Below are 27334 nucleotides of genomic sequence, written 5' to 3'. Positions count from 1 at the left end.
GGGATGCTGCCTGATTTATGAATCACTCAATAAAACCAATTAGAGCTGTACGTTGACTGGGTTGACTTTTTGTTAACACTGGTGAGAATATAAAATGGTTCAGTAACTGTGAAAAACAGTTCGTTAAAAAGTTAAGCATAGAATTATCATATGGCCTAGCAATTCTACCCCTAGGTCTCTAGGTAGACATCCAAACAGACCCCCCACACACACGCATTCACAGCAGCACTATCACAATAGCCAAAAGGTGGAAACAGCATGGATGCCCATCAACAAATTATGCTGCATCCATACAGTAGAAAATGATTCAGACGTAAAAAGGAATGAGCCCTGATACACGCCACAGTGTGGTTGAACCTCAAGAACCTTGTGCCCAGTGAAAGAAGCCAGACACAAAAGGTCACAGATTCTACGATTCCATTAATATGAAATATCCAGAACAACAGAAGGCCGACTGGTGGTTGCCAGGGGCTGGAAGGAGGGAAAATGGGGAGCAAGTGCTTATGGGCATGGGGTGTTGTTTTGGGGTGATGAAGATGTTTTGAAACCAGATAGAGGTGATGGCTGCACAGCGCTGTCAAGGTGCTAAATGCCACTCATTGTTCACTTCAAATGATTAATTTATTGTCCTATGAACTTCACCTAAAAAAAAAAGAAATCCAATAGAAAACTCACAGTCTCTCTGGCCTGAAGAATTACAGGATATAGCTGCTGGAAAGTGGGGGGTGAGTGTTGGAAAGGAGAGAGCCATAGGGAGGAGTCCCCAATTCTGTATGTAGACTCTATCCAAATCTCTGGCTGACCCTTTAACCGTGCATGCTCAGGGCAGGCAGCAAGTAACCCAGCTGAGGATAAAAGAGCTAAAGTGAGATTTGAGCATCCACCCCAAGAGAGTTTGCAGTTTAAGTCAACTACGTTAATTTCCACTAAACAAAAATAAAATAAACACTCTGAAGAAATATGACAGAATCCAGGTTCTCCATAACAATCACAATACCCAGGATACATTCCAAAATTACTCCACATATGAAGAACCAGAAAACTATGACTCATTCTTAAGATCAAAGACAATCTATGGAGACTGACCCAGAAACGACTAGATGTCACCATTAGCTAGCACTGATTTTAAAGTAGTCATTGTAATCATACTCAACGAGATAAATGACAAATGCTTATAATGAATGGAAAGATAGTAAATCTTTAGAGAGCTAGACAATATATATTAATATATAGAACCATATGGAGCCCTGGCTGGTGTGGCTCAGTGGATTGAGTGCCAGCCTGTGAACCAAAAGGTCACTGATTTGATTCCTAGTCAGGGCACATGCCTGGTTGCAGGCCAGGTCTTCCATTTGAGGGCATGCGAGAAGCAACCACATGTTGATGTTTCTCTCCATCTCTTTATCCCTCCTTTCCATTCTCTAAAAATAAATAAAATCTGAAAAAAAAAAACCCCAAAACGAAACCATATGGAAATTTAGAACTGAAAAATAAAATATATAAAATTTTAGAATTCACTGGATGGGTTTAACAGCAGAATAAAGACAATAGAGGAAATAGTCAATCTGAAGGCATACCTATAGAAATTATGAGAGATAAAAGACTGAAAAAGTAAGCAGAGCCACAGGGGTCTGCATCAGCACATCTTACATAGGTCTTGGTGAAGTCCCAGAAGGAAAGAAAGAATGGGGCTGAAAAAATATTTGAGGAAAAAATGGCTGGCATTTTCCCCAATTTGGTGAAAGGCATTGCTGCACAGATTCAAAAGGGTCCATGAACCCCAAGCAGGATAAACACAAGTAAAATACAACCATACCTGGACACATCAGAGTCAAACTTCTGAACACCAAAGGTAAAGACAAAGGGGACAAAGGATTTCATGTCCTGTTTTCAGCTACCCCTGTTCTTCGTGCCCCAGCAGTGGAAGAGTGAGGAGGGCCTGACACACCCTGGAGACCAATCCATCGTCCTCTGAAGCGAGCCACCCCTTCCCACATCCTACACTGCACAGGCGATGGGGCGCTCCAAACCTCCTAACTCCAGCAGGCTTTTCCCGGGCTCATCCCACCCAGATTCGGACTCCTAGTACTTTCCTCTCTGTTGAGTAGAGGTCCCCTACAGGAGGAAAAAACCTTTTATCCCTGGGTTGCCAGGAAGTCAGCTAACACAACAGAAAGGGGACCCAGGACTGTCCCTGATGCCCCCATTGTCTCTATGTCCACGTGTAGACTGATTCCTCAAGCCTGGTGGCTGAGGTCTTGGTTCCTTCTGTGAGTACCTCTTGACCGGTGGCATCACCCTTTGGGTTATAGAAATTGGGGCTGTTTTTATGGCTGGGACAAGTCTTCTTGGGTCAGAGAGGGAACTTAATAGTTCTCAGTCTTCTTCCTCCTCCTCCCTTGAGTAGAGTCAGGCAGGGACCGCTGTCACAGGTGCTGAGACAGAACCTTCCATCACATTACCTGGGGTGAAGGGACTTGCAAAGGACACTTGGACAAAGTAAGGAGAGGTGATCCTTTCTCCCATGCTTCACCCACTCCCCCATGGGACAAGGGTCCCAGAAGGACCACAGGGGTTCAGCTTTTTCAGGGGGTCCCCCAGATCTAGGACGGCCCAAGATCAATGATGCATGAGCATCAGTCTGGCAGGGCTGGGGCTGGGGCTGGCTTTCAGCTTTTGGGGACCTGAACTCCAAACCCTTGAGCTTGGAAGTCAAGGGCATTGACCATCGGCCTTTTCCCTGTCTTTCCCAGGAGAGGTAGCAGGGACCCGTCTCCCTTCCTCTTCCATCCAGCACTTGGCTAATGGTCACCTCCACGGCAGTGGCCTCTGCCTGGAATTCTCTTTCTGAGCTGGCATCTCCACACTCCAACTGCTGAGTGCCCTTATGTTCCCAGTTCAAATGTCCCATCTTCCCCAAGTCCTTCCTGGTCCCCCCAGGAGGATGGCATCTCTTCCCCTTTTGATAATTGCTTCCTATTTCATTTATTTAACAAATCAATGATAACGAATTATGATTTATCTAACAAACACTTACATTAACTATATACCAGAAGCTCTTCTAAGATCTTTGCAAATAATAACTTGTTTAATCCTCACAACAACCTCATGAAGCAGGTATTGTCATCTTCACCTTACAGGTAGGGAAACTGAGGCTCAGTGAGGTTAGGTTGCTTGCCTACAGCCAGAGAGGCAGTCTGGCCCCAGGATCCTAGCTTCTATCCACGACCTTAGTTCTCCACTGTCTGTAAAGTGCTGGAGGCCCCATCAGTGGGCTGAGCAGAGGCACAGAAACCATAGAACTCTGTCCAGGGCCCCAGGGGTGGGGAGGAAGGAGGGAGGAGGCCTTCCCTTCCCCCTCCAGACCCACAGAGCTTGAGCGGGAGAGACTGGGGAAATAAGACTGCACCCTAACCCAGTTCAGCGCCCTCTCCGCTCTGCAAAGGTGAGGAAGGGCAGGAGGGTGTCACAATTCTAGTCTCATGCTGTGGGACTCTGACCCCACTACAGGGCCAACTCCACTGCACCCCACCTCCGCCTGGACCCCAGCTCACTCTGTTTGGCATCCCATGCTGTCCCTACCTGTGAGTCCGGCTGGGATGCTCTGCCTTCCCTGATGTTTAGTGGGTCCATGCTGTGCAGAGAATTGCCCTTAAATAAGTGATCAGTTCCCACAAGAGCTCTCCTGTGCTTGTCCCTGGAGAATTTTCAGCTTTTTTATTTAACAGGTGATTCCTTTTTGTGTCTTCACATCATAGCCGGCACCACAGACAGACTCTCAGCAAAGCTGGGCCTCTGGGCTGTTTTTCCAGGAGGACTAGGTGGACAGCTCGGCCCCTCGCTCCCTCCCAGTCCTCTCTGCTGGGACAGGGGCAGGGGCAGGGGTAGGGGCAGGGCTACCCTCTGAGCAGAGAGAAGTGGGACCCAAAAGAGACCACTTTTAGGCAGCCGGCAGCTTCTACTGATAGCACAATTTTAGAAGGGCCTCTGCCCTCTTAGAATTTATCTTAAGATAGCAACAGTGGCAAATGAGCTCTTGTGCTTCCCAAACCTTAATGTACCTATATATCACCTGGGGATCTTAAAATACAGACGCTGATTCATCAGCTCTGGGGTGGAGCTTGAGATTCTGCATTTGTAGCTGACTCCCAATGATGCTGGTTTGGGAGGTAGAGGGGTGGGGAGAGTGTCCCATGCACAGATGCAGCCAAAAGCTTGAATCAACCTGACTTAACCTGGGGAAGACACAACCCTAATAATGGAGGTAGTGGTAAGGCTGTTAATAGTATCCAGTATTTACTGAGCACCTACTATGTGCCAGGCACCCCATGCCATTGCCGACTATAGTAGGAGAATCTATCCAGTGTGGCAGAAGGAATTTGCTGACCTCCCTCAGAGAGTCAGACAGTCCACAGCAAGGAGGAAACTAGATAGAGGAGAATTAACATTTTCTGAGCCATATGTATCGCTGGCCCATTTTACAGATGGGGTCACAGAGGCTGGGAGAGCTTGAGTATCTGGCTGAGGCCCTACAGCTAGCAAGCAGCAGGGCCAGGATTCTGGCTGCAGTGTGCTCGGGCTTTGAAGACTGGCTTTTTTGTACACAGATGCTCATGGGATAAGGAGACAGAGACAGTGCATACCAGACAGGACCAGACAAGCAGGCACCTGAGACTCGGGGCTGAATTCCAGATCCCTCAGCCCCATTGTCCTGGCCAGGATGACTGAGATGATCTCCTGGACAAGAGGGCAAACTTCCTGGAGACGTTTCTACTAAGCCTGCCCACCATTCTGCCTCACCTCGTCTTACCCTGGGGCCTGAGATAAGACAGCCCCTGGCCTGTTCAGCCGGGGAGAAGTAGTCAGAGCCCGGGGAAGGCAGAAGCTGGAAAAGAGGATCCTAGATGCTGGATGGTCTGATTTTACAGATCGGGAAACCGAAGCCAGGGGAGGGGAGGGGAACCCCTGTGGGCTCTCCCCAGTGAGCGCGACCAGCCTCCTGGCGAGTAGCCTGTGCAGTCGCAGGGGCCCTATGCTCAGAAGAGCCCATCCTTGGTTTAATGTTCTGCTGTCACCATCTTGAAATTCTTAATGCTTTGTTAAGAAGAGGCCCACGTTTCCATTTTGCATTGTGCCCTGTAAATTATGTCACGGGTCCTGCCAGTGGCTTAGAGATGGTGCTGGGGCTGTACCCTGTCTCAGGGCCGTTCCTATGCAGTAACTGTGCAGCGCTGAACTAGACAGAGCTGTATTTGATGGGCAGGCCAGTGCAAGCCCACACTTCCATGCAGCCCACAGCCTGAAGGACTGGAACGTGAATGGAAACCTCAGGGAGGTGAGGCCGGAGGAAGGCCCATCTCAGGGCCAGGAAACTTGCCATCCAAGAAATGTGCCTCAGGGAGGCCTAGAACAGCTCCCATGTCCTCCTCGGTTTGCGGTGACAGACTAATGGGTTTGCCAGGGCCGGGGAGGGGCCGGAGGAACCAGCTGTCTTCAGGGCCTCGGCCTCTCCAAGGAAACCAGCACCCAACACCATCCGAACCCTGAGGGCTGGGCAGATGCAGGGTGCTCAGCTGTGCCAGCCTGTCCCCGGGTCTCCATATAATAGGAGCCAAGCCCTTTGCTTGACTTCTGGGATTGCCCAAAGAAGGAGAGAAGAGCCAAGTGCAGTTGGTTGAGAAGCTCTGTTCTGGCCTGGAAGTCCCAGCTCAGAGGGGAGGAACCAAAGCTGGGCATTCATTCCTCTGGGGCCACTGTCCCCAGGAGACAGGTGCTGGCATAAGGCAGAGCTGAGGAAGGAATGTGGAGCCTGTGGCAGGACAGGGAGAGAGACTTCATTGGGCCCAGCACCCAGCACATTCTAGGAAGACAGTGAAAAGGGAGGACAGAGTGTGCTGGTGCCTTGGGGCTAAACCCAGGGGTCTCAGCCCCAGGGGCCTGGTTAATGGTGGGTCCCAGAGGGTTTCTGGATTTACCCTTGAATTTGGAACTGCTGTGCAGTAACTGTGCAGCGCTGAACTAGACAGAGCTGTATTTGATGCGCAGGCCAGTGCAAGCCCACACTTCCATGCAGCCCACAGGCTGAGTTGGGGACAGGTTCCAGCCTACTGGGGTGGCCTCTTGAGTCAGCAGTCTCTTATCCATTTTGGCCTTCCTGGGGCTCATGGGAACATCTTACATTTTTTGAATCAATTCTGCTAGCCTGATTTGTGGTCAAGAGGATGGGGGCTGCTGTGAGGGTTAAATGTGCTAATACATGCAGAGCCCGGGGAGGGTTAGCATTATATAAATAGAGGCTATTACCCAATCCTGTGGATTCCAAATGCATTTTACATCTCCAGAGCCAGAATGCATCTCACTGCAGATGAAATAGCGGCACTTTCTTCTTTCTTAGGGGCACATAAAATAATGACACGACTTACAATGGATCTTAGGTTCAATCAAATAGGGGATGATGACGATGGTGATTGTACTCATCAGATACATTTTTTTCAGGGCCACCTCCTTCCCTGGGAGTCGAGTTGTGGGGTGTTCTTGGGCACCCTGGTCCATGTGGAAATAGGGATGGCGACCGCAGGGTGCTGGAGAGGGGAGGAACCTAGGGTTCCCAGGGTAGGATGCTCCTGGGGATGAACACAAAGTCATGGGCAGAGGCTGTGACAGGCGGGCAGAGTCCTAGGCAGAGGGGTCAGGCAGGGCAGTGGGTGGGACGGGGCTCTGACTCCCACGGCCACATCCCATGGGCCAGGCTCCATGTTGGGTCTGCTCTCCAAGATCCTATCAGACGACCCTCCCAACAGCCCCATGCGTGTAAGGGAGCTTGTTTGTGTTAAATCCACGCTTAACAGATGAAGAAACTGAAACTCAGAAAAGCTGAGAGAGTTGGCCAAGGTCATTTAGCCTGTAAGTGGCAGAGCCAGGCCCCGCTCTAGGCAGCTGTGGAAACAGGGCCGCACTGTTTTGCTCATCAGCAGTTTGGAGGGAAGCAGCGGGGCAGAGCAGGCTCGTGGATGGGACCTCGGCCTTCCAAGCACAGTCCACGGTTGAGAACTCAGGCTCTGGAGTCAACTGCCTGGGTCCATTCCTGAGTCTACCCTTTATAAGCTATGAGATTTTGGGTAAGTTGCTCCATGTGTCTGGGCCTCAGTTTCCAAATCCATGTAATGGGAAGGTATGCTTCCTCAAAGGGTTGTTGAGAGGCCCAGACCACCCGTGTAAACAAAGCAGTGAGAACAATGTCTGGCTCCCAGCAAAGGCTCTGTCGGTGGGAGCTTTTGTTTTCCCAAACAAAAGCTGAGTTCTGGGGACACCAAATTTGCTGTCTGGGGCCCTGTGTGTCTTGGGCTAAGAGCAGGGAGAGCGGGGGGGAACATAAGTGGAACGTCTTGAGGTGGGGGTGGGGGTTCATCCGTAAACCAGCAACCAGCCGTTGGTGGCAGAACAGGAGAGTGAGGGGTGCGACAGCAGTGGCTGGCCCTCTGTGCTGCTGTGGGGCCAGCCCATGGCCCGTCACCCCTGCCTTCCTGCCTCCCACTCCTGCAAAGGGAGAGCAAACCCAGAGGGAGCCTGGGGCATGGGGGCAGAAGGGTGAGAGGGTAGACCCCTTCCAAATCTACACCCCAGTAGATTTGGCCCTTGACTCACTCTTCCTCCCCTGTCAATGACCTTAGCTGCTCCATGGCCAGGCTGTCTGTTCCCAGATGCCCTGGACCCCAGCCCGCTCCTCTGGCTCACAGCCCCAGCTATTCTGTATGTCTCCCACCTCCCAATTCAGCTGGCATGACCCTCCCCATAGCTCACATAGAGCAGAGACAGAGGGTTCCGAGACATCACAGTCCTGCCAGAGGCCAGCTTTTCAGCTAAGGTGAAAACCAGAAGGCCAATATCTGTGTGGGGTGGAGCCTGCAAAGGGGCCTGAAGTCCCAAGCCCTGTGGCTTGGGATGCCTCCCTTGGCTCCCTTGTCCCCATGTCTTCCTTTATAAAAATGAGGAGGCTTCGTAATCCGATCTCAGTGGTTTTCTGAGTTCTCCTACAGTTTTAGGTCATCTGCTGCCCCTTAGGGAGTCTCCAGGACCTAGGGCAAGAGGAGGGGTGCGGGGAAGAAGACCGCAAGCCCCAAACACCTGTGCTCATCACTCACGTGGACAGATGGGAGAGTTGCTGTGCTTTTGAGTGCTGCTCCTCCCCTGAAGCTGGCAGAGCCTTTACAGGCCGGTGATGCCAAAGACAGCCTGTGCCCCTGAGTGGATGCACCCTGAGGGCGGGGCCAGGTCTCAGCAAGCCACTCAAGAAAGTGGCTAAGTACAGTGTGACCTCAGTGGTTAGTGGCCACAAAAGTGCAAATTTGCTGCCCGTAACTGCTGCTTGGCAACAGAGAGGATGAAAACAAAGGGCCCTTAGAGGTTGTTGTTTGCGTAACAGGTCGAGAAAGAGAAATGGGATCCAGGTTGGAAAAGAAGTTAAAGTGCCGCATTTGGAGATAACCTGATCATCTATGTAGAAAATCTGATGAAGTCTACAAAAAAGTTACCAGAACTAATCATCAAGTCCAGCCAAGTCGCAGGGTACAAGATCAACATGTCAAAATCAACTGTGTTTCTGTACCCTGGAGACAGACAACGGGGAGCTAAAATAAAAAATAACATTTACAATTGCATCAAAAATATGAAATATTTAGGGCTAAATCTGACAAGCAACGTGCAAAACCTGTACTTTGAAACTCATAACACGTTGCTAAACAAAATCAAAGAACTAAAGGATAGGCCAGAAAGCTCAAGGTGGTTGAAATGAGAACGCTCATTTTTATCCGTATTATTCATGCAACCCCCAGTCAGAAATTCCAGCTGGAGTTTTTGAAAAAAATAGGATTCTAAAACTCATACCAAAATGCAAACTGACTCTGAAGATAGACAAGCTGATTCTTCAACCTGTATGGAAGTACACAGGGCCTAGAACAGCCCAAACCACTCTGAGAACAAACAAACTCATAGAGGTACCACTACGCGGTTTCCAGGCTTCCCGCACAGCAACAGGAACCAAGACAGCGTGCTGCCGGTGTAAAGACGGACAGGTAAATGAAGCCGTCAGTGTCCAGAAACAGACCCACATATACGGACAACTGACTTCCAAAAAGGTCCAGAGGTAATTCGGGGGGGGGGGGGTGAAAGGAATATTTTCTTAACAAGAAAGCTGGAACAATTGGATAACCATTTTGAAAGAAAAGAGAAGAAAAAAAGAAAAGTACCTCAACCAGGCACAGAAAGGTTACTAAGGGCACAAGGAGGCTTTTGGAAGTGATAGTTGTGTTACCTTGATTTTGGTGATAATTTCAGGTATCACGCAGATGTCAAAAATGATCAAGTTGTACTCTTTAAACATGTATAGTTTATTATGCCAAAACAAAAACACAGCCCCTGGTGTTCCCCAAAGAACACAGGGCATCCTACAAGACCTCAGCTTCCAGGTCACCTCCTCTGAGGCAGCTTTGCAGGTCACCCCTCTGGACATCCGATCCCCTGGTTCCCTCTCATCATCTTCCCCCCACCTTCTCTCATCATCTGTCACATGACCCTGTGTTACCAGCCACAAGCTTGATGGCAAACAATTTAACAACAGGGATCTGCCTGAGACTTTGCTGGATCCCAGGCACTGTGCCTGGTGCACAGTAGGTGCTTAGAAAATGTTTAATGAGCGAACAGAGGTTCATAGCTTTTGTTATCCATCAACACATTAGGGTTACTTTGGAGCTTCCAGCAAAAGCTGCTCCAGCCAGTGATAAGGTCATTCCTGCCTTTGTCTCCCAGGAAGGAGTCCTCTGGGTTGGAATTTTGTTTGCTTTTAGGAAGGACATTGGGAGCAAGAGCTTCCGATGAGGAGGAAAGAAGAAAGGAACAAGCAGGGATCCTGCACCTCCATGCACAAGGCCTTGCAGAAATTTCATGTGTTGTCTTTACTGAGCTTCCCCTAGTCCTCTACTACTCTGTGGTAGAAGCGGACAGAGTCCCCCGGAGCAAAAGTGGCTTAGCACAGCTACCACCACAGCCCTCCAACTTGTCCTCAAACCTAGGGCTAGTCCTTCTCAAAGTGTGTGGTCCCCCAAACAGTGAGGGGCAGCAGCAGCACCTGGGAACTAGTTAGAAATGCAAATTCCCAGGCCCCACCCCAACTGGCCACATCAGAAGCTCTGGGGGTGGGGCCAGGATTCTGCATTCTTCTGAATAGAAGCCTTCCAGGGGATCCGATGCAGGCTCAGGTATGTTCTGCCCACCCTCTCACCCCCATCATAGGGCAAGTTACATGTGGGCTCCAAGAATGTGCTTCTGAGGCCCCAGATGCAGGGACACCCCTCAGTCATTTGGCCTTCCTCCAATCCCTAGGAGCCGCAGCCCTGGCACTATGATGGGGCCACTCCCTTCCCCATCCATCAGCAACTCAGAGGCATGTTTCTGCCTCAGCCTGACCTCTTAGCCTGACTCAGAGTACCCAGAGCCCAGCTCTTCCACAGCAAAGGCGCAAGACAAGTTGGAGTTCAAGTCCTGCTCCCTGCACCCTGGGCTGGACATTCCAAGTTCCTGGAGAGACAATAAGTCTTAACATTGCTGGTGAGGTGGCAGGCAGGGGCCGCAGACAATGGGCCTGTGTTTGTCCCCACGCCTTCCTAAGGCAGCTCTCAACCAGGGCTCCGAGGGGGAGCTGAACCATCAAAAGCACCCAGCCCGTCCACTCGCCTCTGCCCAAGGTCCCTGCTGGTTGCTTATCACACCCTCCCTCGCGCCCTGGGGCCAAACAATGTTCCTCTTTCCTGGAGGTTTCCAGCACCTTCTAGGTTCTTCATCCACCAAGGCCTTAGGAGAGAGGGATTAAGTGCCAACACCTCTCTTCTTCTCCAGGATGTCCAGAACCGGGGCCGGGAAAATGGGCAGGACAGAGCTCTCCAGCCACACGGAGCTGTAGCCAGAAGCGGCTGCGCTCACCCTGGCTGATTTCTCTTCATTAGTGCAATCACATCAACACTGACAGCAGCGTATTTATTACTGTCCTGACGACAACCGTTTTTCACCCAGTGATGCACAGCCCGATAATGAGCTTGGGGCAGAGCTAATACAGATGGGACTCCCCTCGGCCCTCCTCGGCAGCTCCGGGCCCTGATGGCCTGCCCACCAGCCGACACCCTGCCTCCTCTTACTCTGCCAGGGCTGGGAGAAGGGGCTCCAGGTGGGGAGGTCAAGGGCTACTTGGCCAAGCCAGCCAGAGCTGGGCGAAGCCAATGTGCATGCTGCCCATGGGAAGGAGATGTCAAGGTTGACTGAGCAAGGAGGCGTGAGTGCTGGGCACGCTCAGCAGCATTTCCTCTGGCCATGTGCTGGGTCCTTGAGTTAGGGCAGCGAGAGACGTAGACAGTGCTGGAGAAGGCTGGCTGCCCCACAGAGCCTGGGAGTACATGGATGCTTTGGATTCTCCTCCTGGAAGCCCAAGAACCTCAGGAGGAATCAGGAGGGGTGATTGAAACTGATGACCTAGAATACCTAATTAGTGCTACCTGGGCAGGGCACAGAGCTTGGAGCTGCTAGAGCTGATGCAGGAGAGCGAAGGCCCCACTTGGCTGGAGGATGGATGGCCTTTCAGTACCCTCAGGTCTCCTCAAAGGCACCCACACATTCATGAAAAAGGCCCCTTGCAGTGGACATAGTTATCATGGACCAAACCTTCCTATTAGGAGAGTCTTCGAGACTCACTCAGTGCCCTGCCCCCACCTCTTCAGTCACGATCCAATGGCGTGGCTCATGCCTGGATCGCTGACCCAGTCAAGCACCGCCCCGGTCCAGGGACAAGTTCCCTAATGGTGTGGAGCAGCCTGGCTGAAGCTAACAGAGGGCCCAGGAAAGGCCAACCACCCCTGCAGCAGGGTGCCCTTGGGAGGCACTGGCAGCCTCACCCTCACACCCACCACCCTTGAAGGCACTGCATCAGTCATGGAGGATGGTTATAGTGGCCCAGGACACAATGGCCTTAGGAGGTAGGTTAAAATTATAGAAAAATTTAAATGCAAATGGTTGAAATGTGTAAAGTATCAGAAAGTCTTACATGTGATGTGACCCAGGAGATCATTTCATTCAAGTCTTTCAAAACCAAGTTTTGACATATATCCCCGGAGGTCCAGGGAGCCAGGGGGCAGGGGTACCACATCTTCCAGCAGCGTTAATTGGCTTTAAAATGCCCTTTGTGTGTGAAAATAGAATTCAGAGAGACTGTAGGGTGGAATACAAAATTTCATGTATTTAAAAATTAAAATACTAGAAAGGAAAAGGGCATGTGGATAGCGGGCAGCTTCAGGCTCCGTGCCCTACCTCTCCCATCACTGGAGCCCCTCACGGAAGAGCTTGGAGATGCTGCACTTATGCCTCGCATTTTCCCAGGGAAGACACGGGGCCCAAAGGGAACTCCTGGGAATCAGTCTCGGTCTCTGAGCCCTCCATGGCGTGACGCACCTGTTACCTTCTCTCTGACATTACTGTTACCCCTGTAGATCCTTCTTTAAAGGGCTAAGTTCATTAATTGGGAACAATAATTTATGTCTAATACCTCCATCCTTGTTGATGAAGGGTTTTCAGCTAAACTCGAGGGGTTCGTAATGAAAGAAATCAGTCACACAGACATTAAAAGATAATTCAGAATCAAGGAGGCCGAAGTGCTAAATGACACATCTAGACCATTGGCATCCTGAGAGCCCGGAGACATTTGGGGAGGATGCATTACAGCTGTTGGGCCCTGCGGGGCGGTGGGGGGGGGGGAGACAGGAGAAAGGAGGGAAGGGGGCTGATGGCTTTTCCAGGTGGTGAGGGCCGCTGAGCAGGGTAGATGGCTAGGCAGAGGGAGGGGGAGGGGAGAATGCAGGGGGATGGGGAAGGGAGACCGGAGCGGTACATAGGGCCTGGTTGTGCAGGGCTTGGTGTGGATGCCACAGCAGTAGGGAAGCAACCAGGGCGAAGCCCAGCGATGGTGGGGGAGCAGGTGACATGAGGGGTCTCAGCGTTCAGATCCTGTCTCTAAGACCATGCAAGACAGCAGACGGGGCCCCAAGAGAGGAGGAGAGACCATCAGGTGGCAGCCCATGCCCTACCCCTGTGCTCACCCATTCTGGGGAGAAGCCTGCGGTCGGACCAGGCAGCTCCCAAGTCCCGAAGCAGCATGGGGAGCTGCTCCTGGAGGCACATGTCTTCCTCAAAAGCAACGGTCCTTGGGACCTTGGCGAGTGACTTAATCTTTCTGAACTTCAATGCTAATAAGGTTAGTAATGTAATACCTGCTGGCCAAACTGCTTCACAGGTTGGGGGGAAGAGAAAATGAGATGTCTGTGAAAGATACCCACAGAAAGTGGAGGGTTTTTTTGAAAGGATCTAGGAAAAACATTCACCTTAAGGCCTGAAGAGTGGATAACAGTTTAATATGTGGGCTCTCTGTGGCATGTTTGCAACTTTAGCTAGAGGCAGTTAATGTCTTAACAAACACATAAATCCCTAATAGTGGAAGTTCAGACGCCAGCAGCAGGTCTATGGGAGCTAAAGGGAGCAGAGGCATTTGAAGACAGGTCACGTGCCAAACTGCAAAGCTGGCCTTGCTTCCCTGACACCAAGAGGACAATAATGACAACAAACACTTACCCAGAGTTTACTATACAGGGAGTGCTGTCCTAAATGCTTCGTCTATCTTACTAAACCCAGCCACAACCCAATTAGGTAAGGACCACTGTTGTCCCCATTCCACAGAGGAAGAAACCAAGACACAGATTGGCTGAAGGTCACCCAGGCAGTAAATGACGAGGAGAATTTGAACCCGGGGAGTCATCCCTGTTTCGGGGTCCTTAGAGGCCTGTGCTGAATCTGGTACAGGGCCCCCTGATGGCACACTCTGGACAAGCTCTCAAAGCCCAAAGCAGGAAACAGGGCATCTGTACCAGATTCGTAACTGACTCACACTCAGTATTGACAACCTGAGTGTCCAGGTGTCCAGCCATTATTTCTGACCATGACTCAGATTCTGCGGCATGGCAAGTGCCTCCCTCGTTTGCACATTCACACCTCCACAGAGGTGCCCTGGGCAGTAGGGGGAGGTGTTGGGGGTGTGTGTTCAGGGTTCTGGCTTCAGCAGGCCCTTGAGAGTCAGTGGAGTCCACCCCAGAAGCCAAAGTCCCGGAATGGGCCAAGTTATGACAAATAACATCTCCTCCTCTTGGGATCATCACATCGTCAAATTTTTATCGCCCCTCGGGGTCACAGAGAGCTTCCTATATGGTGTCACACTTGTACCGCTTTTCTGCCCTACCCCATTCAGTGTGGAAGATGAGTGGCTCACACACTGGCAAGCCATCGTGAAAGCCCCAAATGACCTTAAAGAAACTCCCAAACATCTCTAGGTCACCCCAACCCCAGGGAGGGCACAGGGAGAGAAGGAGAGCAGCAGAGGAAAGAGGGGTTCTTGTCCTCACCTCTTGAATTCTGCCAGCCTGAGGCCCAGGAGGACACGACCAGGGTGGAGGCAAGAGCCAGGAGGATCCAGAATTCCAGGGTTATTCCCAAACTCTACTATCCTCCCTGGACCAACCCAGGTCTTCTAACAGCTCACCTGCCTAAGCATCTCTCCCTGGGGAGATACCAGTGAAGGATGCTGAGGAGGCAAAGGGCGTCCTGGAACAGCGGAAAGATGACAGGTGTTGCCGCCATAGAACCCTGGGTTCACATCCTGACCTTTTGGCTTCCTGGGCATGGGGCCTTGGGCAGTTAGTCACTCTGAGCCTCCGTTTACCCGCATGCTGGAGTCGAGGGAGGAAGGAGGTGGGTAGCGGTGGTAGTGCACCTGACACCTGTGACACAAAGAGACTGCACACCAAATGTGAGTACACGCCCCCTCTGTAGATCCTAGGATGGGGAGAAAAGACCAAATTACTCCGAACTGGGGATGAAGCAAAGGAAGTAGGGCAAAGAGAAGATGTGGGGGAAGTACCGAGGAAAGATACTGAAAGGAAAAATCTGAAGCTAAACGCAACCTGACACCCTATCTTAAGACCATTTGGAGGGGCAAACACAGGAGCACAAATATAATTAAATTAGCTTATTAAATGTTCACACTATGTCTGTCAGGCTCAGGGGTCGAGTGCTCTGCTCCTGCTATCTCATTGACAAGGAAATGGGGGCCGACAGTGTGAGTGACTGAACCCACAGTGGCACAGGGTCACGCAAAGTAGCAGAGCATGAACCCAGGTTGGCCCAATCGCAAGGCACCGACCACTATCCATGTCACTTCTCAACAGCTTAAGAAGAAACCCCGAAAAGCAGGAAAGTAATAGCACAGACTAGGGGTAACGCAGGGATGCTTTAGGGATGGCCCCTGACACTAGGCATCTCCACTGCACATGGAGATGCTGGTCTCTTCTGCAGCACACAGAAGCCTGCATTCCCAGCTCCCTCCCCTTTGGGTGGGACCACATGATCAGCTCTGGCCAATGGGTTGCAAGGGAAATGATAGAGGCTACAGTATTTAATTGGTGGTGCAACTCCTCTTCCCTCTCTTATGGATGTCATATGGTGCCCCTCTGCATGGATGGGCATTACCCCCACAAGCCCGCTACCTGTCTTCCAAATTTCTTCCACATCCCACAGGTGGAGTTCATCTGGTAGGGATTCAGTAAGAACCCAGGGGCCACCCAACGCAGAGGCCAGGCTGCGAGCGGCAGCTTCGCCTGTTGGGCCAGAGGTGGGAAGAGCAGAGAATGAGGGTGAGAAAGCCTGAGCAGAGGCTCTGGGCTCCAGGGCAGCACTACTCTATTTGATGTAAGCCTAGGCTGGACTCTCTGGAGGGCAAGGCTCTCATCCTTGGGGTGCACGGCCGTGCAGCACAGTGAGGGCTCCATCACGGGGGGTATATGTGACATGCAAACAGGCCTGTGACAGTGGATGGGTGGCCAGAGCAAAAACTAGAGAAGTAGGCAAAGGCCAGATGACAAAGGGCTTCGTGCCTTTTGAAGTATTCATTCATTCATCCATCCATCCATCCATCCATCCATCCCTCCAGTCAGTCAGTCGTTCTTCATTCACTCACTCACATTTGTCCAGCTTCTCCTCTGCGCCAGGCACTGCCCTCGAGACCTGGAATGCAACAGCAACGAGTGAAATAAAGTCCCTGCCCCCATGAGAGAGACCCACAATAAACAAATAACCAAGTCAATACATGTCCCATGTTGCTGAGTGCTGTGGAGAAAGCAAAGCAGGGGAAGGGTGACGCCACATTTTGGGCATTCAGGGCCAGAGAAGGGACATTAGAGGAAAGACCTAGAAAGTGAGTGAGGAGTGGGTGTGGACACAGGATCAGCAGGAACTTCAAGTTCCAGGTGGGAGGCCAGAGCTTGACTGCTAAGTTCAAGGAGCAGAAGGTGGTCAGTGCTGTGGATGGCAGTGAGAGAAGATGAGCTTGGAGAGTGGGATGGAGCGGGTGAGGATTATGACGCCCTCATACCTTGTGGCCAACACGTTATAAGCACTTACCACTCATTACAAGCATTTTAAAGGGGATTGGGATAATCTCCTTTAATGTAAAAAAAGAAAAGAAACCCTTATGAGATACATATACTTATTTTTAACTTGTCCTCATTTTACAGATGAGAAAACTGAGCCTTAGCTCAGGGTCACTCAGAGGTGGAGGGAAGACTGGAAGGGGCTAGAACCCGGACTGGGAGCTGTGTGCCGTGTCCTCCTAGGGCTCCCAGGCCCAGAGGGGCTTCCTGGCCCGGGCACCTGGCGTGGGGAGTCTGATGAGCCCAGATGTGCAGCCCTCCCTCCATTTCCTCCAGGCCTGTCCCTTGCCCAGCACCACTCACTGGCCCTGCCTTCTCCCAGCAGGGGTGGGATGACAAGGAGTGACCAGGATGTCTCGGCAACCCAGCTTGTTTTCCTTTCCATTGCAGGCCTGGGGCGCTGCCGGCAGTCGCTGCTGGCCCATTTGTTGCTATTGGCATCCCAAGGCCCCAAATTATGATGACTAATTCCCGCCGCTTTAGGCAGCTCCAGGGCCAGCTGTGGTGACGTGCTCCAGGGGGATCCAGGGTGGGAATCCTGCAGGCAGCACCCTGACACCCAACCTCAGTTCCAACTCCGTCTCCTGACTCCCCGAGGGCCCAGGAGTCAGAGGGATGGGGAGGGAGGTTCCAGCCAATCGGAGGACTCCTTCAACTGCAGCCAAGTCCTAGGATAACCAGCCACAGGGAGGTTGATTGCTTCATCAACACAGAGCCAACTGTCTACCAAGCAGCTTTTATAAAGTAGTGAGTCCTCCATCACCAGGGGTATGCAAGCAGACATTAGAGGGCTACTTGTCCCATGTTTGTGGGCAAAGGACAGCACTAGATGCCTTTTCATGTTTCTTTCAAGTCTAATACACTGACTCACATTAGTCCTGAGGACGGAGGATGAGTTCATTCTCCCTCACTGGTTAGCGTACAGCCCAACTGTGTCCTACGGTACAAAGTCAAAGCATACCAATACAGTTTAACACATCATTTTAAAGTCAGCCGTTCAGGCACTGTTTAAACAGAGAACTGCTGTAAAGGACTTGGCCTCTTTCCCAGCCTCCCTTCCCTGATGGAACAAGGTTCCTGGCCCCACTTAGGCCTTCCAGGAGGGGACGTAGGGAGAGGTGGTTGATAAATATTTGCCGAACAAATGCATGTAAGAGAAGGTTTCTGAGGCAGGTTTCAGGCCACTGGCGTGATCTGGACTCTGGGTGGGGGTCCTGAGTCTGTTCAGCGCAGGCAGGGGAGTTCTGCAGGGAACAGAAGCACCAAACTGTGTCGCTCATCGAACCACAGCCAGAATGTTCCACAGCGCTCCAGCTGAACCAAGGGGCGCACAGGTCGAGGAGAGAGGAGTGTGGGGCTGAGAGCCACCTCTCTGGCCCTGGGAGAAGGAGATGTAGGGAGCAGGGACACCCCTGGCCCACTCTTGTGTGGGGTGTTTGATGCGTACCAGCTGAGCCCCAGGCAAGCATGACACCTGGCCTTGTGGTAATTAGCAAGAGGCCCTGATCAATAAGTTATTTTTTGCTGTCAGTAATTAATAATTACAGCTTAGCCACACCATGTAATTAAACTTTCATCCTGCTCCCTTGCGTGCTGTTTGGCTTTTATTGTGATTAGCTCCCAGCACTAAAGTTTCTGCCTTTGGAGCCTTCAGGAGCTGGCTTCCCCACCTCACTCAGGGTCCCACTGCCTGGCTCACTCAGCTCACACCCCCTTTTGTCCCTCCCCCTAGAACCATTCTCCCGAAAGAACATTCCAGACCAGCTGGCTGGCCTGCTACTGCCCTCCTTCCAACCTCCTCAGGATGTCCACCAGCAGTGCCCACGCTTCGAAGCACATGAAAACCCTTGCAGGTGCTTGTTAAAATGCAGACGTCCAGGCTCCCCCAGACGCCTCCCATCAGAGTACCTGGGAGTGGAGCCCAAGGCTGCTAGCCTGCAAGTTGAGAAACAGGGATGGAGCCATGGAAGGAAGTAAAGGAAGTGTCTTGGGTGAGGAATAGGCATTCGAGGCCTATCTGGTGGGGGGCTGGGAACCACTCCCCATGACCTTGGCTTATAGGGTAAAAATTACAACAACAACAATAATAGTAACAACAATGACCCTTTCTTAAGCACCATCTCTGTGCCGGGCACTTGCTGTTCCTCCCCTACCCAATACCTCAAATCCTCACGGCGTCTCTGCCCTTTCTACAACATCGCTTACTCATTTAGGAAGACAAGTGTGAATTGAGCAATACCACTTGAAGGAAAAATGATCAAACGGTGACTTAGGTATAAACAGTTGATGTTGCCTGGGTCCAGTACCTGAGAAAGACTAGGCTGAGTCCGGATAAAATCTGGTGGAAGTCCATGTGAGGTTTGTCTCAAGGGGGGACCACCGTGTGGTCTCTCACTCTGTGTCATGAATGGAGAATGCGGCTCACGGGCTCAGAAGCGACAAAGAGTGCTGGTGGCCTCAGTCACCCCAAAGATTAATGACACAACCTCAAACTTAAGGAAAAACTCCACTCTCAAACCCCAAAGCAGGTAAGAAAGTATCCCCCAGCCTGTGACCTGTTCCTGCACGCGCCCCCCCCCCCCCCCCACCCAGCAATGCAACATTGCCCCCAAGCCTGGGCCGAGACCAAGTTCCCACAATCCCTTGCATGCTTTGCCGCCCGTGAGACAAATAGGTGGAGAGTACTCGATGGAGGGAGGAAAACACTCTCTCAGACCCGAGAACACAAATGGAGCAGCCAGGGACCTGGGCAGCCACTCTCAAAAAGGCAGCAAACAAGAGAAGCCCTAGTGGGAGTAAATCAATCAAAGAGACCTTCACTGCTGCTGACAGGGCCAGCCCCTCCCGAGGGAGGCACAGGGGTAGGGGGTAGCCTGGCCTTAACTTCAGCAGGATGGGTGGGAACCTCGACTGCAGGGGGAGGGGACAGGTGTGGAAGTGGGGCATGAAAGAGACTTGGTGACTCAAAAGGAAGCACCTTCAGGTGTGCTGGGGACTCCTTAGGGGCCTGGGCCCGGATGGGACAAGAAGAAGGGAGCCACCTGGCCATGAAAATCACGCCATTGTTGGAGTGTGTGCAGTGATTTAGTCAGAAGCATCCAGAGGGAGACTGACACCCCCTGGAGCCCCTCCTGTCTCCTGGCTTTTGCCTGGTAACCCCGTGGGCATCTCAGAGCAAACCCGGGAGGTGCCCCAGGGCAGACTACAATCTGTGCCTATCCTGGCAGCCTCACAGTCTTCCTGGGAGGGACAAGTGCACCCCAGCTACACATGACCCCGTTCCAGGGAGAGGGGCTTAGAGCCCAGCCCTGACTCCGCCTCCAGAACTCCCTGCAGCCTTGGTCGTGTCACTTAACACCCCCGGACCTCAGTTTTCCCACCTGGTAAATGGCTGCTAGTATAAGATGACCTTTGAGGTCCCGCCTGCTGGAAGATTTTATGAAGATCATAAAAATAATAATAACTTTTATTACCTTACATTTACAGGGCCCCTCAACAAAATTCCTAAGTGCTTTAAAGTAAATTACCTTGTAAAATCCTCCCCTCAGTTCTGTGAGAGCTGATTAGTTTCATCTCTTTGATCTTGGCCCTCTGGCCTGAATGACTCCGGGGCACTGGGGTCTTCCCTCAACCCACCCCGCTCAGCAACCCCTCAAGTAAGGAGGGCCCCTTTCCAGGCGGCAGCCTCCACCAGTGAGCAGCCTCGGGTCGGGGGAGGGGCAGGCCCCTCACGAGCTTGGAAGACACAAAGCCAAGCCCTGCGAGTCCTGGAGCTCAGTCCAGGCTTGTCTCCCTCCGCCCCCAGCAGGCGCCGCTCGGACACCGCTGGCACCGCTGTCTGGGTTTTCGAACCCCCAAAGCAAGGAAGTGCCAGTGCAGCCGCCCTCCCCTTCTGGGACCTGCCAGGGGGCTGGGAGGACATTTGGGCATCCGCCCTCTGGAGGTGGGCAGTGCGGATCACACCTCCTCATCCTTCCTAACACTCCCACCCCCAAATCCACCAGCCCTTCTCCTCTGCGAGGCTGCTCCAGGCAGCTACAGGTCAGAGCGGCGGCTGTAGAGACAATTGAGCGCCCGCGGAGCTGAAGGCAAAGGCAGGAGCTGTGTGTGTCTGAGGGGTGGGAGGAGAGGGGGTCTCAGACCCTCCCTGTGCACCACCCCCTGGTGCGTCCGCGGCTGCACCACGACCAGGGCTCCCCGCCCGCACCTTGAAGCGCCCCCAGCCCCAGCAGCGGGCCAAGCTACCAGGCGCAGGCTCCGTACGTGGCCAGGCCCGGCAGTCGCCCTCCCCGGGATACCAACCGGCACCCAGCATCCGACTCGGGCTCCTTCCCGCCGCCCCCCTACCCCGCACCCTCGCCCTGGGGCGGTCTGCGCCTGCCTGGCAGGGCCTTGCCCTTCTCCGCTGACACTGGTCGGGGAACCAGGAGCCCGGCCTGAGGAGCTCGGTGGAGGCGGGGGCTGAGCCCGGCTCAGAGTGGCGCGCCCCTCCCTCGCGGGCCCAATGGGGTACCTACAGCGGGTGGGAGAGCAGCGACCCCCCTCCCCACGCACCTTATCTTAGGCTCTTCGCAGCCTTCCCGAGCGACGCCTCCCGGCACGGAACCGCACCTTCTCTCCTCATTTGGAAGCCACAAGTCTCAGAAAGACTGCCCCCCCCAAAGAGAGCCCCCAAAACTCGAGGAGGGGTTCCTGAAATTCCCGTGAGAAAGCTCTGCCCGGGCCAAGCCCGGTGTCCAGGGGGCCACCATGAGGCCAGCAGGTTCCCGCCCTGTCTCAGCCCCTTCCTCTAGCACCATCCCTACCTCCTCCTCTAGCCCCCTTCCCAGCCCCACGTGGGGGTGACTCTCCTACCTTGGGCTCTGGCCTTGGGTATCCTGTGTAGGACCAGCAGAGTCCAGATGAGCAGCCCCCACATGGTGCGGGCGGTGGGGTGGGGGTCCTCCGCACTGTTTTATAATCCTGGTGGGGTCCAGTACCCTGCGGCTTCGTCCCGGGAGACTGTCTACGCGGCTCTGGCCCGGGGCGGTATATGCCCGAGAGGGGCAGCTCTGGCGCCCCTAATGCTTCCTCGTCCGCTTCTGTCCAAGTTCGATGCCGGTGGGATAGCGCGCCCGGTAGGCGATGGGCGAGCAAAAAGAAAAAGCCGCGCTCTCAGACTCAGGGTGCCTCCCTCCCTTAGCACCCTAACTCCGACTTCGTCTCCCAGGCGGCGAGGCCTCTGCGATTCGGCTGGGTCGCTGGCCGGGCTCCGGAATAAAAGGACAACTTCAGCAAACTTCCTCCTGTGGCCACGTTGCCCGCCCCCCGCCCCCTTCCCGCCCCCTGGTTGGGTCGTCCAGGCGGACGCAGTCACTGCCTTTCCAGGCGCTGCGCCCCGGGGGCCGGGCTGGAGCCAAGTGCGGCGGCAGACGTGGGTGCGGAGGTTCTTTCAGGGGCGCGGGTTTCGGGGGGCGCGGTTTGCATCGCGGTCCGAATCTCCCTGGAGCTGAAGTTTTCTTCTTTCTAACTTTGCAGGCGGCATATGACGGGGCCGAGCCACCTCTGTCGGCTCCACCGCCCTGGTGCCCAATACGGGGACTCTCGGTCCCTCCCGGGAGCGCTGGGCCCGGGCGCGCCCTTGCCTCCGCACCGAGCCGGCTAGCAAACTTTGCGGGTCCCGCGGCCCGGCACGCAGCCCCGCGCGTCCCTGTCCGTGCCGGCTGCCGTGCAGCGGGGACCACTGCTGGGTTCGGTGACCCGGGCTGTTGCCAGCGCCCGGGCACAGAGCCTCCTGCCGCCCTGAGGATGGAGACCAGCGGTTCTGCCCTCCGCCGCGCCCTGGCCGGAGCTCTCGGCGAGACGCACGGAGAGCCCGGCGGGCAGCCCAGGCTCCGGGGGCGCGGCGCCTCCTCAGACGCCCGGCCCTTGCCAACAGCACCGGCCTGAGGAACAGCGGCCGCTGCGCCCGCCACAGCACCTTGGCGGCCCCGCCGCCACCCGCCGTGGTAGCCGCTGCCGTTCGCCGAGCCCGCCGCCCCGTTTCCCGGGCTTGGTGTCCGGAGAACCGCTCCTGCCTGCCTGCGCCGAGCCGGAGCTGCGGGGGCAGCGTGAGCCGGGGACGAGCCCGGCGGAGGCGGAGGCGGCGACGCGGAGAGGAGGGCCGAGCGCTACCCAGTGGCCGCGACTGGAGAGCAGCCTGCGCGCGGGGAGGAGGGGGACGACGGCGGCGGCCCCGAGCCAGGCCCGGGAGCGAGCCCCGCTAAACACATTTCGTGTGCGCGGCCGCGGACGCCCACGGTCTCTGGGACCCGCCGGGGGGCAGCAGTGCCAACCTCTAACGGTACGGAGAAGAGATGCGCCTTGAGCCCCTCCGCTGTCTGGGCCCCCACGCCTCTCTCAAAGGCCTCATCGGATTCCCACTCTCTCCCGTAGCCGCGAACCCCAACACCCTTCCCCGACATTAAGTGACAGAGGTGGAGGCTATGTTGGGCAGAGAGGGTCGGTGAACTGGTTGATTCTAGTTTCTTCCCGGGTCAGGCTTTCAAAAGTCTGGAAATGCTCATGGCAGAGAGCAAGACAAAAGGGAGGCCAGGGACTTACAGATGGCTGAGAAAGTGAATTTGGTGCCAAGATCTATGCATTCTTTGTTCTGAGCTCTGTTTGCAACGGGGAGAAGGGAAAGTGGTGAGCGAGCCCCAAAGAAGAGGACTGGGAGGCTTCCTCCTTTGTGGTCCAGAGGAGTGGGCAGGAGGGCCAGCACCTCCACCGCGAGAAGCCCGACTCCAGTTTGCAGCACCCAGTTAAACTTTCCCGGGCCCCAGACAGCTTTGCTTCCCCAACTCCCTTCCTCCATTAAAACTAATATTTTATGACTGTTTTGGCATAAAGATAAATATATTAATATTACATGCTAAAACATTTTCTTCAACCTAAAATTTTCATTTATTTCTTCCGATTTTAAAAGATATTAAATATTTTCGTGGGCCCCTAAACAATTGTGCTCACGGACTCCCTGCCTGCTGAGTCACATGGAGGAGCGGGCCCGTCCACTTGGCAAGCAGAGAGCCACTGAGACCCCCTGCCTTTGCCAGGGCACTTTCTCCCCTCTCTCCCTGGTGGCCTCCTCCACCCTGAGGGCACCCAGTCCGATCGCTGTGGAATGGCAGTCACCAAAAACATTTCATTACCTTTGTATTTTCATTCCATCTGCCTCTGAAAAAGAACTGTGGCATTTTCTAAAAATGGTTAAGAAGTTAGCCTGCCTTGCCCATAGTCCTTCAGTCACCTAATTCGAACAATGTTTTGCCATTTCCCCCTGGAAACCTGTGCTCCATCCCAGGCTGGAGCCCTCCTGGCTGGCTAATGGGTAAATGAGAGGGCTTTGGGTGTAGGTGGCCTAGATATGGCCAATCCTCCTGCCCCTTGCTGGCCACACCATTGTCAGATGCTTAGGGATGCCCAGCTGTGACCTCACATCCCCCCCACCCCCAGGTGCTCTAACCACCCCAGCGACAGCTGGAGAGCTCCTGCGCTCCCAGACCATGGCGAACAGCTGTGGTCTGCAGGGTGCTGTTTCACTCCTTCGCTCACAGAGGGGGCCTGAGAGCCAGGTTTGCACGAACCTCTCCTCCTCCTCAGTCAGCAGACAAATGGCAGAAAGGCTGTTTTTCCGTTCTCAGAGGATGGGAGCTCCCATTTACACAACTGTCTGAGAGCTTGGTGGGTTCCACCCTCTTCATGTCTGGTCCCAGACTTCCGAAAGCCAGGAGTCTGAACAGGATGCTCCTGGGACCCCGAAAAGCATTTTTCTCTTTGTAAAGGAGAGACATGGTTGCACAACCAGGTGTAGCCCCAGAACCTTCTTCTGGGAGTTTAATTCCCAAAGGCCAGGGCAGGGCACCAACCAGGGGCTTCAGGGACTTTTCTTTTGTGACAGAAGTTGACAGGCATTCCATCATGTTAGAGTGCGGAGGGGACCATACCCCACTAGCTATTCTTAAGACAAATCTGTCTCCATCCCTGTGTGTTGGAGAAGAGGACTCATGGAATCTTTCTGGGCTCCACCTGGACATACGCGCACACACACACACAGAGGAAGGGAACTATCTGATGTTGCTTCTTATTCGACTTTCTCTGGCCCAGGAGGAGGCTGAGCAGGGAGCCTGCCACTTCGAGAGGGGCTCATTACTGGGAAAGTTAGTTGCAGACACCATGACCTCATTCTTGCCACCAGCGGCGTAATGAAAGGCTGCAAACGGTGCAGTGACCATGGGTGCCCCATCAGGAGAGGCCGAGCGGCTTTCCCAGGCTCCACTCTGCCCCCCTGTTGCAATCATGCCCCTTCTGGTTTGAGTCTGTGCCTACAGCTCTCCCGGAAAACGCAGGGCAGGCTCTGGGTCTTCTCCCTCCTCTCTATCCCATCTCCCTCCATCCCCAGAGCCAGCACTTTGTAGAAGGCTCTTCATCTCAGAGATGCTCTGTCCGTATATTTCACTCTGTAAATTCAAGGTTGGGGCGTGCGTGTGTGTGTGTGTGTGTGTAGGGGGGGTGGCAGAGAGTAACACAATTCATTTCAAAAATGAAGGAAAGACCTGAATCAGTCTGCTTCACCTTTCCCCTTCTTCTTTTCCAAGTGGATGATGTGTGTTTAAAAAGTCACTCTCCTCTTAGAAAAACCTTCACTGCACCCCAACAAGACCACTTTTTCTGGACTGTCTTGTTGCACACACAGAGCCAGTGAGAGAGCATTACTGCAGGGCTTTGCCAGGGGCCTTCGGAGTGGGAGGCGCATCCAACCACGTGCCAGACCAGAGTAAGAAGACAAAACCCAGGACAGTCAGAGGGAGCTTCTCAGTATCTCAGAAGGCCACTCTCCTCCTTACCCTACCATCCCCCAGCAGCAAACCTGTGCTCTGCCCCATTGCACACACAGAAACCAAAGGGCAGGCAGGGCAGAGTTGGCTTTCCAATGTGATTATTGTATATTTTTCCTATTTTTCATCTCAAATGTAACAACAGCAGCTAGAACAGAGTGTTCCGTCGCAGGGTCGGGTACAAGAGTCACCAGTGGGAACCAGGCACGTGGCAATGATACTGAAGAGGCAAAGACACATGAGTCCCCTCCCTATGCCCGCCCTGTCCCCACTCCCTTGTCCCCTGTTCCCTGCTTCCCAAGTCTCCAGCTGCTGCGCTCAGCCCAGAAGCTCTCTCTGTGGCTACTTTGCTGAGGATAAGTAGGCAGGAAGAGTGACCATCAAGACCGGGGGATAAGAGTCGGACATGATTCAGTGTAGAAGCAAAGTGAAAGGGAGGCTCGAAAGAGTCAGAATTGACGTGGCCTCCCAATGATGGTGTTTCGGGGCAAGGTGCTTCCCACACCTGTGCCTCCTCCCTGACACCACCATCCCTGCCATCTCGTCTTTCCCCAGCTGCTCTGGGGGGTGTCAAGGGTGGGGCCGGGCAAGGAGCCCCCACCCCAGAGCAGGGACTTTCAGGAGACCCATCTCTGCTCCACCTGAAGGGAACTCAGACAAATAATTGTCTTGAAACACGGCTTCCAGTAAATAATTAATGACATTCTTTTTTTTGTTTTGTTCTGTTTTACAGATGGGAAAAGGGGAGTTATAGAATAGACAGAAGTGGTTTATTAATCTCCATTGGAAGCTAGCAAGGCTCTGGGTCCCTCCCTAATCAGCTCAGCCTGCCATAACAAAATGCCACAGACATGTATTCTCACAGCTCTGGGGGCAGGGAAGTCCCAGATCAAGGTGCTGGCCCTGGTCAAGGTGAAGGCTCTCTTCCTGGCTTGCAGATGATGGCCACTTGCTTGTTCTGTCTTCATAAGTCAGAGAAGGCACATGAGGTCTGGTCTCTCATCTTCTTCTCCCCAGGACACTCATCTCCAGGGGACCCACACTTATGACCTCATCTAAACCCAATTACCTCCCAAAGACCTCGTCTCCAAATATTGTCACATTGGGGTGGGCGGGGAAGTTAGGGCTTCAACACACAAATTTTGAGAGGATACAGTTTAGCTCATAGCAGTCCCCCAGTTCCGGCTCCACCCCATCTTCCAATACTGTTATAATTTACTTTCACTCCCTTGGGGGAAGGACCTAAGAGCCCAGTATATGTCCGTGGCTGGTTTGGGGGGTAGCCTGCACCTTTAACTCCTCTGTGTTAAGGACAGAACTACCATGGGTTCAGCTCCTGGCCTCTAAGCCCTGGGCTCTGGTTGGCTGGGAATATACGTAAACAGACTAAGGTTTCGTCTTCTGTGGTTCTTTCTGCTTTTGCTCACCAGTTCTCCAGGAAAAAAGGGAAAAGAGACACGGAGAAATGGAGCAGAAAGCCGCCAACATTCATGCAGAAGTGTGCAACGGCTTGCTGGTCAGGAGCCAGATGCAAGCCGGCAAGAATAGAGGTTAACAGACCACAGGAGACAGTGTTTTTAAACAATAAAACTGCTAAATGTAGGCTAGGCTGGGGAAGGAAGTGGATGCATGAGGAAACATAGACATCTTCTATATCTGGGCCAGTTACAGTCACTCGGAGCCCTGGGCTCAGCCTGTCAGGGGTGCAACCAACTCTGGTGGAGAAACGTAATGCTAAAGCTGGACAGGAGAAGGCGCTATCAACGCACACTGCTAGAAAGTCCAGGAAGGAGGACGGGAGTTAGGGCAGAATGTGTACTTTGTGGTAGTTTCGGAAAGAAAACCAGTGCACATTTTACTCATGATTGTGTCTACAATAAGGTATATAAGCACCATGCAGAAGCCTGCCTC

General features: G+C 53.4%; 1 protein-coding gene across 1 annotated transcript in view; it reads right to left on the bottom strand.

Moving 5' to 3' along the window:
* The window catches only part of SDK2 (sidekick cell adhesion molecule 2), a 244242-nt gene extending 221873 nt beyond the window's left edge, over nt 1-22369 (bottom strand). The window contains exon 1 of the mRNA XM_045182412.2: nt 21423-22369. Within this exon, the coding sequence (XP_045038347.2) occupies nt 21423-21486 (64 nt within the window). The 5' untranslated portion in view covers nt 21487-22369. The remainder of the gene's footprint in view (nt 1-21422) is intronic.
* Nucleotides 22370-27334: the final 4965 nt, after the last annotated feature.

This window comes from Desmodus rotundus, chromosome 9, assembly GCF_022682495.2.
Source record: "Desmodus rotundus isolate HL8 chromosome 9, HLdesRot8A.1, whole genome shotgun sequence".
Taxonomy (NCBI): Eukaryota; Metazoa; Chordata; class Mammalia; order Chiroptera; family Phyllostomidae; genus Desmodus; species Desmodus rotundus.
Note: the sequence above shows the minus strand (reverse complement) of the source record. Positions and strands in the feature narration are given on the sequence as shown.